General features: G+C 45.1%; 1 protein-coding gene across 1 annotated transcript in view; it reads left to right on the top strand.

Moving 5' to 3' along the window:
- ecel1 (endothelin converting enzyme-like 1) overlaps positions 1–12,028 on the top strand; it is a gene marked incomplete at both ends in the record, with an annotated part of 59,774 nt that extends 47,746 nt beyond the window's left edge. Inside the window, 7 exons of the mRNA XM_083637218.1 lie at positions 2,420–2,471; positions 7,087–7,154; positions 8,079–8,203; positions 8,896–8,961; positions 9,532–9,627; positions 11,129–11,205; positions 11,929–12,028. Of these exons, the coding sequence (XP_083493344.1) occupies positions 2,420–2,471; positions 7,087–7,154; positions 8,079–8,203; positions 8,896–8,961; positions 9,532–9,627; positions 11,129–11,205; positions 11,929–12,028 (584 nt within the window). The remainder of the gene's footprint in view (positions 1–2,419; positions 2,472–7,086; positions 7,155–8,078; positions 8,204–8,895; positions 8,962–9,531; positions 9,628–11,128; positions 11,206–11,928) is intronic.
- Between the last annotated feature and the right edge of the window lie 2,063 nt (positions 12,029–14,091).

Genomic DNA, 14,091 nt, shown 5'->3' with positions numbered 1-14,091 from the left:
AACACACTTTTTGTCAGTAATAGACAAATGGAGCACCGTCTATGACAACTACAACTTCTGAAGGAACAGTGGTTCGAGTTTAGTTTCGGATTTTTTTTTTTTTTTTTTTTTTTTTTTTTTTTTTAAACACGTTCACTGCCATTGACGAGATATCTCGGCTTACAAAATCCAACGGTTGACTGCCAATGACGAGATATCTCGGCTTAAAAAAAAAAAAAAAAATTTTGACGGTGGGACGTGGATCCAACCCTTTTACGTCTCCTATACAAATATTGGAGGTATTGAATGTGTATAATCTATTTTACCGACCCACTGAGTGGCGACATGTCTCTCCAGAGTAGGAAGAGGCGAGCCAAAACAGCAGGGAAAAGCGCGAGGAAGCCGTTCTCATACTGTACAATGGATGGCGAAAACGCTTTCGCTTTCGCACTGACGCACAGCGGTGGCAACGGTGGGGGGTTCCAAGAATAGACTGGGTGCACACTTTGAAACACGCAGCATAAATAAGCGCAGAATCGCAAGAGCTTCATCAGAGCTCTCAACCGAAACGCCAAGAAACGAGCGAGCCCCATCCAGCGAGCCCCATCCAGACTGCCAGGCAGCAGCCAGGCAGCAGCAACTCGTTTGTGACAGACCCGCTGCAGAGCCAAGGAGGGCGGAGGAGAACGCCCACGGAGGGAGGAGTTTGAAGCAGAGGGGGGTTTCCTGCTGTTATGGAGGAAATTACTGTTCAAAACTATTGTTTAGATGTCTGACGTCTTACTGATGCCAAAAATGAATGGTTAAAGTGACTGTTCTATCGAATTTCACAAAAAGCCGTTTATCTCAGAATACATTTTCAGACGCTGAAACCATGCTGTATTCAACTGCTAATGCTTACATAACTACTAACTCTACAAACTAACTATTTTAGACAGAGAAAGCACACATTCTATTAGTTCTTTTGAGATATTGTGTGTTCACAAAATCCTAACAGAAACGAATCCTCGGCTCTTGAAAGATGAGCCAGAATCCTCAAAAAAAAACCTTGGCAGAAGCTAACTACAGTATTGAAAAACGGCTGGCAGTGAATGTGTTAATATAAAGAGAGAAAGAAGTTAGATCAAGAAGGGCCCAGATGGAGCCTGAAAAGGTGAGTCTTTAGTCTTTTCCGAAAGATTTTTTCGGCAGTGATTCAGCAGTCCTGACCGAAGGTGGCAGCTCGTTCCACCATTGGGGTGCCAGGGACGAGAAGAAGGCGCCCTGCACTGGTGGAGGAGCATTGTTGATCTTGAAGAAGGCCGGAGGGCGGAAACATCATACAATTAAAGAAATGCTTATGGAGGCGCAGTGGTAGCGCTGTCGCCTCACAGAAAGAAAGTCCTGGGTTCAATTCCCGCCTGGGACGCCGAGGGTGTGTCCTCCTTCCCCATGTCCTCAGTGCCCACGGCCCAGGTGGGGTCGACAAAAAGGGCCTTTCTGTGTGGAGTTTGCATGTTCTCTCCCCGTGCTCCCCTGGGGTTTCCTCCAGATAGGAACCTCCCGCTAAAAGCAGGCCAAAACAAAAGCATATGGAGCCAGAGTGTGCAACGCTTTTTCAACTCAAGTTGAGTCGGCATAATAATGTGTTAGTGGGCCATCACGATAAGAGTCGGCATAATAATAATGTGTTAATTCCACTACAGGAGAGACTTGATGTTCTCTGAAATTAGGTGAGGAAAAAATGCACACATACTGTATATCGGCATCGGCATTTCGGCCAAAATAATCTGAAAATATCGGCATATCACATTATTTTTTTAAATATTTTATTTAGCAATTTAATTTTTTTAGAACACAGAAAAACTAAAAAACGAACAAACTCAGATACAGGAAAAGAAAAGAAAAGGAAGAAAAAACATACATACACTAGTGCCACCAGTTACATACAGCTTGTAAATATATATAAATTGTGCTTCTAAATATATACATATATAAATGAGTGGGATCCCACACGAGGGAGAAAGACCGGCCGGGCGAATCATCCATCACCCCTAACCTCGTCAAGGTATAGGCCAGAAACGGGTCCCAAATAGTTTGAAATCTCCCAGGTGAGTTTGCCCTCAAGAACCTGAGTCTCTCCATTCGTATAACAGAGATCATGTCCGCCAACCACAACTGAAAACAGGGTGGAGTGGGGGACTTCCATTTCTGCAGAATGAGTTTCTTGGCAACAATTGTCCCCTGTGACAGAGACTGCTGCACAGCTGTAGGGAAGTTCAGAGAGGACTCCAAACAGCCGAAGATGGCGAGTTCTGCCTCCGGCTGAAGGGTTATTTTGTAGGCGGCATATCACATTATTGACGAAAAAATGTAATATCTTGCATCCCTAACGTTTGTGTGTTTTTGCAGAATTATCTGGACCCTAACACTTCCTGTATGTTGTATTTTGTATCTCTAGTGTTTCCCGCTGGCATCCTGCAGCCCACTCTCTACGACCCTGAGTTCCCACAGTAAGTAGCCTTCCTCCTGTCCTGTCCTCCTCGTCTTCCTCTGCCACCAACACACAACACCTCTACGGCCACAGCAACAGCGCTCATTAAGGGCCTGGCAAGCCTTTGTGCCACTGCAGTCCCAGTACACCTGATTACACCAATTAACTAGCCACCAAGAGCTCAATTACTGAACAAGGTCTTGCTAATGAAACAAGTGTCATTGAGATGTCACCTCCCTGAATTCCAGAACATTGAGTCATTTGAGTTTGAGTGGATGAAACAGGGGATCCACGGGGACTTGAACAGTATTAAAAGTTGATAAATCAATTTATGGAAAATTAAGGCCCTTAAAAAGTATTAAAAAGTCTTTGAGAGGTATTACACTTTGTAGCTATTGTGCTGATTGTGTTAACTGAGCATATGATATCGTCTCATATTGATCGTAGACCCCTGAATTGCCACACACGCACACACACACACACACACACACACACACACACACACACACACACACACACACACACACATGATCCCCCCCAGGCATTCGCCTGGCAGAGATAATGAGAACTAACTTATACGTTGAATAATTTATTAGCCAGGGACTTTTTCTTTTCTTTTTTTACATGTACTTCTTAAATGGTAATTATCACTTTTACTTGAGTCATGTTTTACGGGAGTAATTGTACTTTGACTTGAGTATAGACTTTCAGTACTCTACCCACCACTGCTTGTGTGGAATCTGATCAAAATGCCCCCAATAGAATTAGATTAAGGTCTTCTTCCCATAGACAACCAGATCCATTCTACAATAAATATATCAGCTGTTCAGTGTCATCCACCTCTGACGACACTGAACAGCTGACATCCAATGATAGTAATACATTATTAATATCATCATTATTATTATTACTAATAATGATAATCAATAATAAAGAATAATATAATCACAACAAAACTGTGAACAAATACATTAGTCTAACCATTCCTAACTTTGTCTTAAGCTGTGTTCACACCGAGATATTTATTTTTCTCTCTGTCGCTCGATTCAACCCTTTGGAATTGCTCTGTCGCTCTGTTTAAATCGCTCGTCAACAGGCACAAGAATTGACGGACAGACATCTGGGGGCTATAACGTTACGCAATGTCATGATATTTGTCCACTACGAGCCACCGTAGTTGTTTACAAGCTAAGCCTATCAGCGTGCTCCTAACGCGAGCTCTATACCGGTAGTACAGACTTCACTTCATGTCAGCTGTCAGCCTGTCAATCAGCTGTCAATGTGGTTTGTTGCCACACAATAAACCAGCGGTTTGTTCCAAGCCAGTGTGATCCTTGACTCACTCTCACACAGCAGCCAATCAGCGGTGAACAGCGAGCGACTGATGCCAGCGAAATTTCGCTCGAGTTGGGATATTTCATCTCGGGCGACGAGCGAATTTTCTCCCTATCGCTCTGTCTCTGCCGCTCGGACGCCCAGCGATTTTTCTCCCGGGCGAATATACGCTCAATCGCTCATTTGCATTGACTTTGTATGTAAACTCGATGCCAGCGAAAAACTTTAATAGGTCGGTGTGAACGCAGCTTTAAAGTACTGTAAAGTAGTAAGTCTGCAACATTGAAAAGACTGTGACAACATCAGCTATAGATGGAGATGTACAGATAAACAACTATTTTTCCACTCAACCGACTGCTTGTCAAGTCGTCCACTGAGGAAAATACTTGCCGCTGACAGTTGTACGATCCATACATCCCCCTGCATTCATACCACACAGCAACCACACACATCAGTGAACCACCTCCTCACAAATATCAGTTAATTAATCTTAGCAGTCCTACCACACAACAACCACACACATCAGTGAACCACCTCCTCACAAATATCAGCTAATTAATCTTAGCAGTCCTACCACACAACAACCACACACATCAGTGAACCACCTCCTCACAAATATCAGCTAATTAATCTTAGCAGTCCTACCACACAACAACCACACACATCAGTGAACCACCTCCTCACAAATATCAGCTAATTAATCTTAGCAGTCCTACCACACAGCAACCACACACATCAGTGAACCACCTCCTCACAAATATCAGCTAATTAATCTTAGCAGTCCTACCACACAACAAACACACACATCAGTGAACCACCTCCTCACAAATATCAGCTAATTAAACTTAGCAGTCCTACCACACAACAACCACACACATCAGTGAACCACCTCCTCACAAATATCAGCTAATTAAACTTAGCAGTCCTACCACACAACAACCACACACATCAGTGAACCACCTCCTCACAAATATCAGTTAATTAATCTTAGCAGTCAGGCCTACCACACAACAACCACACACATCAGTGAACCACCTCCTCACAAATATCAGCTGATTAATCTTAGCAGTCCTACCACACAACAAACACACACATCAGTGAACCACCTCCTCACAAATATCAGCTAATTAAACTTAGCAGTCCTACCACACAACAACCACACACATCAGTGAACCACCTCCTCACAAATATCAGCTAATTAATCTTAGCAGTCCTACCACACAACAACCACACACATCAGTGAACCACCTCCTCACAAATATCAGCTAATTAATCTTAGCAGTCCTACCACACAACAAACACACACATCAGTGAACCACCTCCTCACAAATATCAGTTAATTAATCTTAGCAGTCCTACCACACAACAACCACACACATCAGTGAACCACCTCCTCACAAATATCAGTTAATTAATCTTAGCAGTCAGGCCTACCACACAACAACCACACACATCAGTGAACCACCTCCTCACAAATATCAGCTAATTAATCTTAGCAGTCTATGTAGCTACACAACATTAGCAACACTCCTACCTCTTCATTAGAGATCACCCCTCCACTCTACCTCCTGCCATGCATACTGATCAATATTAATGACTATTAAAGTGTGTGTGCGTGTGTGCGTGTGTGTGTGTGTGTGTGTGTCTGTGTGTCTGTGTGTGTGTGTGGGTGTGTGTGTATGTCTGTGTGTGTGCGTGTGTGTGTGTGTGTGCGTGTGCGTGTGTATGTCTGTGTGTGTGCGTGTGTGTGTGTGTGTGTGTGCGTGTAAAGGTGCGTGTGTGTGCGTGCGCGCGCGTGTGTGTGTGTAGCGTAGGGGCCTATACAGTATGTGTGTAGCTGTCCCCCCTGAAGTTATTGCTGCACTACTAGCTCTACCCTCAGATAAACTCTCTCACTCTCTCTTCCCCTCTCTCTCACACACACACACACACACACACACACACACACCTCTCTGCTATCACGCTGGCTATAATGAAGCTTGAATCAGCCAGTTAGTTGAGAGAGTGAGTGGGGGGCCGGTGTGAGGCAGTGTATCGACTAGCTGTCACAAAGTCATTTTCAGACGTAGTCATGTGAACAGCCCCTGGCTGCCCTCTCATCACTCTCCATATCTGCATGCTGCCGCTTAGACAACGCTGTACCTCGGCCGGGGGGTCAAGGAGAGGTGGAGCGGCCCTGCTGCTTCCTGCTAGGGGAGGGGCCTGACACAGACTAGCCAATGGGGATGTGCTGCCTCCCTTCCCTTAAGGGGGGTGAGGTTAGGTAGAGAGGTGTTGAGCCGTGTGCCTCATACAGAACGTGTTACAGAGGGCTGAAGTGTGTATTATCAGCTTGTGGAATGCATTAAGCTGTGTTCACACTGCAGCCAAAACTGTCCCAATTATGAATTCCCTCACGTCACGTGTGACACAGATCTGATGTTTCCCAATCAATCAGTGTGAACAGCAAGAAAGCTGCACCCAGTCAACTCGGACCCTGAGGCAGGTGACCTACATACGACTTCTATTTGAAGGCTACATTCACAATCTGTCAGCAATGACAATAAGTCATCTTATTCAGCTGAGACAATTGTCATCATCCGGGCGCCCACAGCAGCTTGGCTGAGCCAGCATCAGCATGGAGGGTAACGAGGTATAACAATGGGGGGGTGTATTGCTATTTAGGGAGACACCTCAATTCAGTCAAATGGTATATTCTGTTCAGTATTAATCTGAATAGATATGCATATGGGTCAAACTTATTTTGATGAGCTGTGAGAACACGTAAGACAACATTAGATAATCAAAGTAAAGGTACATAAATGGTAAATTCACACAGACATTCACACACCGAAGGCGGCAAGCTACCACGCAGGCTGCTGGCACAGCCATCGGGAGCAATTTGGGGTTCAGTATCTTGCCCGAGGACATTCGACATGCAGACTGGAGGAGGTGGGGATCGAACCACCGACCTCTTTTATCCAAAGCGATTAGTGGACGACCCGCTCTACCTCCTGAGCTACAGCCGCCCCAATAAATGTTGTAAATAAATAAACTACGGCTCATCCCGTTCACGTTTTGGTGGAACGACACAATTCATTTGCTTTGTTTTTCCTCTGTATGACTTTTCCACCAGATATCACTGTATATTACATTACATTACATTTGATTACATTACATTACATTATACAATACAAATATCACTGAATATTACATTACATTACATTACATAATATATCACTGAATAGAAAGAATCTGTTCATAGTCATCCCATTGAAAAAAGTAAGACCTCTTAAGATCCATCTCTCTGCTGTTGCCAGGTCTCTGAACTATGGGGGGATCGGGGCGATCATCGGCCACGAGCTGACACACGGATATGATGACTGGGGTAAGAAGAACGACCACGTCTTCATCCATAATCCAGCTCCTCTTCATCTTCCCCTCATAACTGAAGAGGTTTCATAACTCCTGTCAGTAATGCATCAGGACCTTCACCTGAGTTCACCTGAGTTCACCTGAGTTCACCTGTTCAGTGGACTTGATGGAAAAGAGCAAGTCTTCCTGATGTCATGAGAAAGTTGCATCGCAACTGTGAAGCAACGGCTATTTTTAGCCACAATCTGTAACTTCCACATCAAGTCTAAAGTGCTGCCCTCAAAGCTAGAAGGTAAATATTTGCCAGACTACATTTGAATCTGAATGGAGTGCATTGATTTGGATTTCAGGATGGGGACTTGCTGTCAAATTCTGCAATACGTTTGACTGCATGATGGAGCTGGTAAATGAATGTTCTACCAGCCCCTTTGACAGCTAAGCAACTATCGTTTGGACGTCTTGTTCTATTCTACATTATGCAGTTGGCAGGTAAAACAGTTAAAGTGCCCGCTGTATTTTGGGATGCGCACACCAACAGTGGACCAGAAGATGTCCGTTCCCTCGCCAAAATAAAGGGCCAGTCCACAGAAATGAGTTGGACTCATTTACCACTAATCTACGTATCACTACCGAAGCGTAGCTGGGCAGCCCTTTGGACTGTGAAGGAAAAGTTGCAGATTGCGTTGTCTCCATGCTAACACTGCCCCCTGCTGTCTCCATGCTAACACTGCCCCCTGCTGTCTCCATGCTAACACTGCCCCCTGCTGTCTCCATGCTAACACTGCCCCCTGCTGTCTCCATGCTAACACTGCCCCCTGCTGTCTCCATGCTAACACTGCCCCCTGCTGTCTCCATGCTAACACTGCCCCCTGCTGTCTCCATGCTAACACTGCCCTCTTGCCCTTCATCTTAGTGATGCAATGATTCATGTTCCTAGGGGGCCAGTACGACCGCCATGGCAACCTGAAACAGTGGTGGACAGAAGACTCCTACACAAAGTTCCAGAGGAAGGCCGAGTGTATCGTCAAGCTCTACGACAACTTCACTGTTTATAACGAGAAGGTGGGGACAACACATTTTCACCTTTTGATCTGATCCATGGGCAGTGTCGTTCACCTCTGATATGATATGATGCAGTTTGATTACATATTTATTGTCAAATTGATCAATACTCCACTGGTTGCCCATGGGAAGACTTGAACCTGAGCTGATTCTAATGTGTCATTCAATTCAATACACTGGCACACATGTCTACCACAAGTATAGAGAGCCAAAGTGGAACGTCACTTCCTGCTTCAGCACTGTACCAGAGATTTTCATCCGCCATTTATTTTCCTATAGCCTAGGTATTTCGTTAAATGCTTATAAAAATAGTTTTACTTTATCAAACCAAACGGTTCAGATATATTTAGAAACAGGAGAGACCACATAACATTTCACTTGGACCAAAACGTAAAGAAATCGCGGATTTAAAGATTTTTTTTTTCTGTGTTGTTTTTTTAGGTTTTGGTCGGAGTTAAATGTTCTATGGTCTCTCCCGATTCTAAATATAGCTGAACCGTTTGGTTTGACCAAGTAAAACTATTTTTACAAGCATTTTATGAAATGTCCATGGGAAAATAAATGGCGGATGAAAATCTCTGGTACAGTGCTGAAGCAGGAAGTAGGCGGTCACTTTGCCTCTCTATAAGCACAAGTCTTCAAGTTCATTTCACACAAACTGATTTTTGGTGATTCTTCTTCTGCGTCTATAGGTGAACGGGCGTCTGACGCTGGGGGAGAACATAGCAGACATAGGCGGGCTCAAGCTGTCCTACTATGCAAGTAATATTAGCAGAGATTAATCATCGCTGTTGTAACAATTCATAATTTTTGTTATTTCACAGCATGCTCTCTCACTCTCTCACTCTCACGACAGGGTCTCCACTCCCTCTATCCGTCCCCAGTCTCGCTCAAATCTGCCTCTCTTCTCTTATTCAAATCACATTGAAATCAGTGCTTTATTGGTTTGCAAGTAAGGAACATTAAGAAAACATCAAGAAAAAAATATCGACAAAATGAATTAATTCAATCAAATTAATCCATTGAGACAGAGGGGGGGGGGGGGGGGGGGCGTGCCTGTCAGTCAGATTGGCCTCATCTTTTAAGTAGATCTCAATACTCAGTTTCTATTATTTGCTGTCAGTTGATGGCATTCAGTAATGCATGTGGCTGCAGTAGTATAGGGCTTTCTGTCACTTTTGGGTACACATTTATTGTAGATCTACATGATTGGTTTGTATCGCCTATCTTCACTATTCACTCGCCCATTTACCGCTCTCTCTCTCTCTCTCCCCCCCTCTCTCTCTCTCTGTCTCTCTCTCTCTGCCTCTCTCTCTTTCTCCATGCAGGCGTATCAGAAGTGGGTGAGGGAACACGGTCCAGAGAGGCCCCTGCCTGGGCTCAAGTACACTCATGAACAGCTCCTCTTCATTGCCTTCGCACAGGTAGGGAAGCCTCTCAGTGCCTCATTCAGCCTGGCTTTCATCACAGGTAGGGAAGCCTCTCAGTGCCTCATTCAGCCTGGCTTTCATCACAGGTAGGGAAGCCTCTCAGTGCCTCATTCAGCCTGGCTTTCATCACAGGTAGGGAAGCCTCTCAGTGCCTCATTCAGCCTGGCTTTCATCACAGGTAGAGAAGCCTCTCAGTGTCTCATTCAGCCTGGCTTTCATCACAGGTAGAGAAGCCTCTCAGTGCCTCATTCAGCCTGGCTTTCATCACAGGTAGGGAAGCCTCTCAGTGCCTCATTCAGCCTGGCTTTCATCACAGGTAGAGAAGCCTCTCAGTGCCTCATTCAGCCTGGCTTTCATCACAGGTAGGGAAGCCTCTCAGTGCCTCATTCAGCCTGGCTTTCATCACAGGTAGGGAAGCCTCTCAGTGCCTCATTCAGCCTGGCTTTCATCACAGGTAGGGAAGCCTCTCAGTGCCTCATTCAGCCTGGCTTTCATCACAGGTAGAGAAGCCTCTCAGTGCCTCATTCAGCCTGGCTTTCATCACAGGTAGAGAAGCCTCTCAGTGCCTCATTCAGCCTGGCTTTCATCACAGGTAGGGAAGCCTCTCAGTGCCTCATTCAGCCTGGCTTTCATCACAGGTAGAGAAGCCTCTCAGTGCCTCATTCAGCCTGGCTTTCATCACAGGTAGGGAAGCCTCTCAGTGCCTCATTCAGCCTGGCTTTCATCACAGGTAGAGAAGCCTCTCAGTGCCTCATTCAGCCTGGCTTTCATCACAGGTAGAGAAGCCTCTCAGTGCCTCATTCAGCCTGGCTTTCATCACAGGTAGAGAAGCCTCTCAGTGCCTCATTCAGCCTGGCTTTCATCACAGGTAGAGAAGCCTCTCAGTGCCTCATTCAGCCTGGCTTTCGTTCTAGAACGATGAACCACCCGAGTGTGTACTGTAGTCTCGCTCGAGGACCAACTGGCTGATGATGAATATTCCATGTAATAGACCATTGGAGGGGAATCACAGTGCTGAAGGGACAGCACAAGCCACCCTGCTGTCCGACAACTATAAGAGGTTCCATGTAACTGTGTTCATATCCAGACAACTAGAAGTAGTTTCAAAGAAATCAGTATACCCAAAAACCAGACTTTATCTATTTCAATTACATGTCTTTTTTGCATGCATTTCAATTACATACGTTCAATGTAAAATGCCTTTAAAGTCAGTTTATAGTAACCGTATTTACATAATTATTTGAAATATAAAATAAACTTTTGATTTGATATATTTCAGTTACATTTTATTTAAAACTATTTAAGAAGAGAAGGCTTCTTGTGTGAACGGTTAAGCGTCAGCTCAGCTAAAGCTTTGCCTCAAGCTTCGGTTCTGCTTACGTTAGGCGTCCTATGTGTGAACAAAGGCTAAGACTCTTTTTTTTTTAAGGGCATCTGGTTTTGGCCAAGCGTGTCCATGTCTGGCCTCTGTTCATGTGCACTGTTGTCTTTGCAGAACTGGTGTATGAAGAGAAGATCTCAGTCCATCTACCTGCAGTTGCTAACGGACAAACATGCACCAGAGCACTACAGGTACACACACACACACACACACACACACACACACACACACACACACACACACACACACACACACACACACACACACACACACACACACACACACACACACACACACACACACACACTGACCAATTGCAAGTCATAGCAACACAGAAAGTGGATAAGAGGATCTATTAGCGGGGCTCAATAAAAGGTGCCGGTACCAATCTGGGAGGTCCCAGATCCTGCAGAATCAGGCATAAATGAAGCCCAAACACTGCTCTCTTGGACATTTTAACCAACGAGAAATCTCACGCGCTACGTGTGCTCGATTCCTAGGCTCCCCCGCTGTGCGGGCTCGCTAGCTCGGCCGCATAGCGGTATCATAGCTTGGCTGCTGTGTGGCCTCGCCTGCTCTATTGGCCATGCGCAGCGCACAATTGCTCAACTTCGCATCACTGATGACATCACAATTGCTTGAGTGACCATCACTGATGACATCATGGAGTGCTCGAGTGACGTCACTCAGCGAACAATTGCTCAACTTCGGCCTCGACCACAGCTCGGCTGCTGCGTGGCCTCGCCTGGCCTATTGGCATGCTCAACTTTGCATCATCGAGTGCTCGAGTGACATCCCTGATGATGTCATATACATTGTGACATCATCAGTGACACCAAACCACGTATACTGTACAAGAGGCATTTCACATGTTGTTGGTGGTCATACAAACTCCACACTCTTACTGTTTGCAGAGTGATCGGCAGCGTTTCTCAGTTCGACGAGTTTGCCCGGGTGTTCCACTGTCCGAAGGGGTCCCCGATGCACCCGGTGAACAAATGCTCCGTCTGGTGACCTCTGCACCTCCGCCTGGCTGCTGACCCCGGGATGATCTCTGGCACCTCCGCCTGGCTGCTGACCCCGGGATGACCTCTGGCACCTCCGCCTGGCTGCTGACCCCGGGATGACCTCTGGCACCTCCGCCTGGCTGCTGACCCCGGGATGACCTCTGGCACCTTCACACCACCCGTCCTGCTTCCCATCCTCCATCCTTCACAGCTCATGATGGGACACAGTCAACACTGTTTGTTGCCTGTCAAGGATACAGGAGGGAGAGGCTTCTCGCCGGCGTGTATCCACACACACCAGTTGTCCATTATGAAGTATTATGCAATTGTCCATTGATAACTCCGTCTGTACTTACCAAGCTACATCATGGTAGACACGACTATTGATCAAGTATCATTTGATTCTATTTTTCTATGTTTAGATTGACATTTATTTCCAAATCATCTATTTTTGTATTTCAGCAGATGTATATCACACATACATTTGATTTTTGATTTTTGTTTTTTTTTAAGAACATGTTTAATCACTTATCTTTTGTGTAGCATAAACTAGAACATGGTCTATTTCTATGTAGGGAATAGGAAGATAAACTGTTCTGGAATCACTATCAGAGCGACAGAAGGGGCTTGGGGATGATTTTATAGCCGAAGGTAAAATGGACAAGGACCAATTTAAAATAAACTGGGATCAGTTCTGCCTGCCAATAGTTTGGTGTTTTTTGTCTTCTTTGTTTGGTAACGGACTTTGTGTTGCTGCACTCTTGTGGCTTAATAAGAGAGAAATGGTCGCTGTTCCTGGCTGTTGTATCGTTTGCCTGCATCGGCCTCTTGTTACTGTGAGTGTTTGTACGGTTTTTAAGATCTGTCCATTCAAAAGAAAAGAGGTGACACTTTTCTCAGGATTTTGTAGTAAAAGTGCAGCGCCGAAAGGAGAACGGTCTCCACCGTATGTGTCTGTTCCATATCGACGTTTGATTCTTGGCTTACAGTGACGAAGCAGCTGGCACAAACGTCAACGCTGGACCTGTTGTGTTTGTCTAGCATGAACATAAGAAAAAGACTGTTTTCCCTGAGTGGAATTCACCACATGGCTCTTGACCTTATGGGACAACCTGACTTCAGAGACTTTCTATTGGAAATGGAAGAATCAGAAGCTCCTCTGACTAACCTCAGAACCCGGTGATCAAGAGATCAAGAGAGATGGAGGAGGAGGTCACACCATATATTCAGTCACTCACCAAAAAGCAGAAAGCAACACGCGTACATAAAGTGCACCGATGGTAGATGGAAAATACATTTGTACACAGTGTTATTGAAAGATTTTACTTTTGTATAAAGAATCTACTGGTACAAAGACATAAGAATCTTTGTACAGCCGAGTATATCAGATGTCATGGCTGTACAGTTTGTTTCGATGAGAGTGCATGTTCCCCCGCCCCGCCCTGATGTTCAAAACCTGCCGTTGCAAACTTCTTCTTGACCTACATGGAGGACGTTTTACACACATAGTTGAGTGACTCTCCAGCTGCTAGTTGACATGTGGCTGCTATCTCCTCCTATGTGTTGGTGTCTGTTCAATGTTTTGAATAAATCCATGTGATCACGGTGTCATGCTTACTTTTCTCTGTTGGTACGTGTCAGATGTTATTTCTGTGTGTGCATCGTCCTCAGGATGAGCATGTTAGCTGAGTCTGTCCAGGCTTGTGTCCTCCAGCCAAGGGCAAAATTTCCAAAGAAATCTAAATCCAAATTTTGTCCACACCCACTTTTTAACTGCAAAAATTGCGGACGTGGGCCCCCTTGACATCTCACCTCAAGATATGGGAATGTGAATGGGTTGTGTGTGTACCCACGAGTCTGCAGTTTTGTGCAATATTTGAATATTTGTGCATACTTGGGTCCCTAAACAGTCTTTCAATTGCATAAGGGGTATTACTGGAAAGCTGAGACTCCCGTGGATTCAATCAACCAAATTTAAATGTGATGTTAGTTCCCGTAGTAGCAATTTGATTAAGTAGTTCGACCATTTTTTTTAAACTTGACCTCACTGTATAAAATGAGCTATTGTGA

This window comes from Poromitra crassiceps, assembly GCF_964638095.1.
Source record: "Poromitra crassiceps genome assembly, chromosome: 5".
NCBI classification, from domain to species: domain Eukaryota; kingdom Metazoa; phylum Chordata; class Actinopteri; order Beryciformes; family Melamphaidae; genus Poromitra; species Poromitra crassiceps.
Note: the sequence above shows the minus strand (reverse complement) of the source record. Positions and strands in the feature narration are given on the sequence as shown.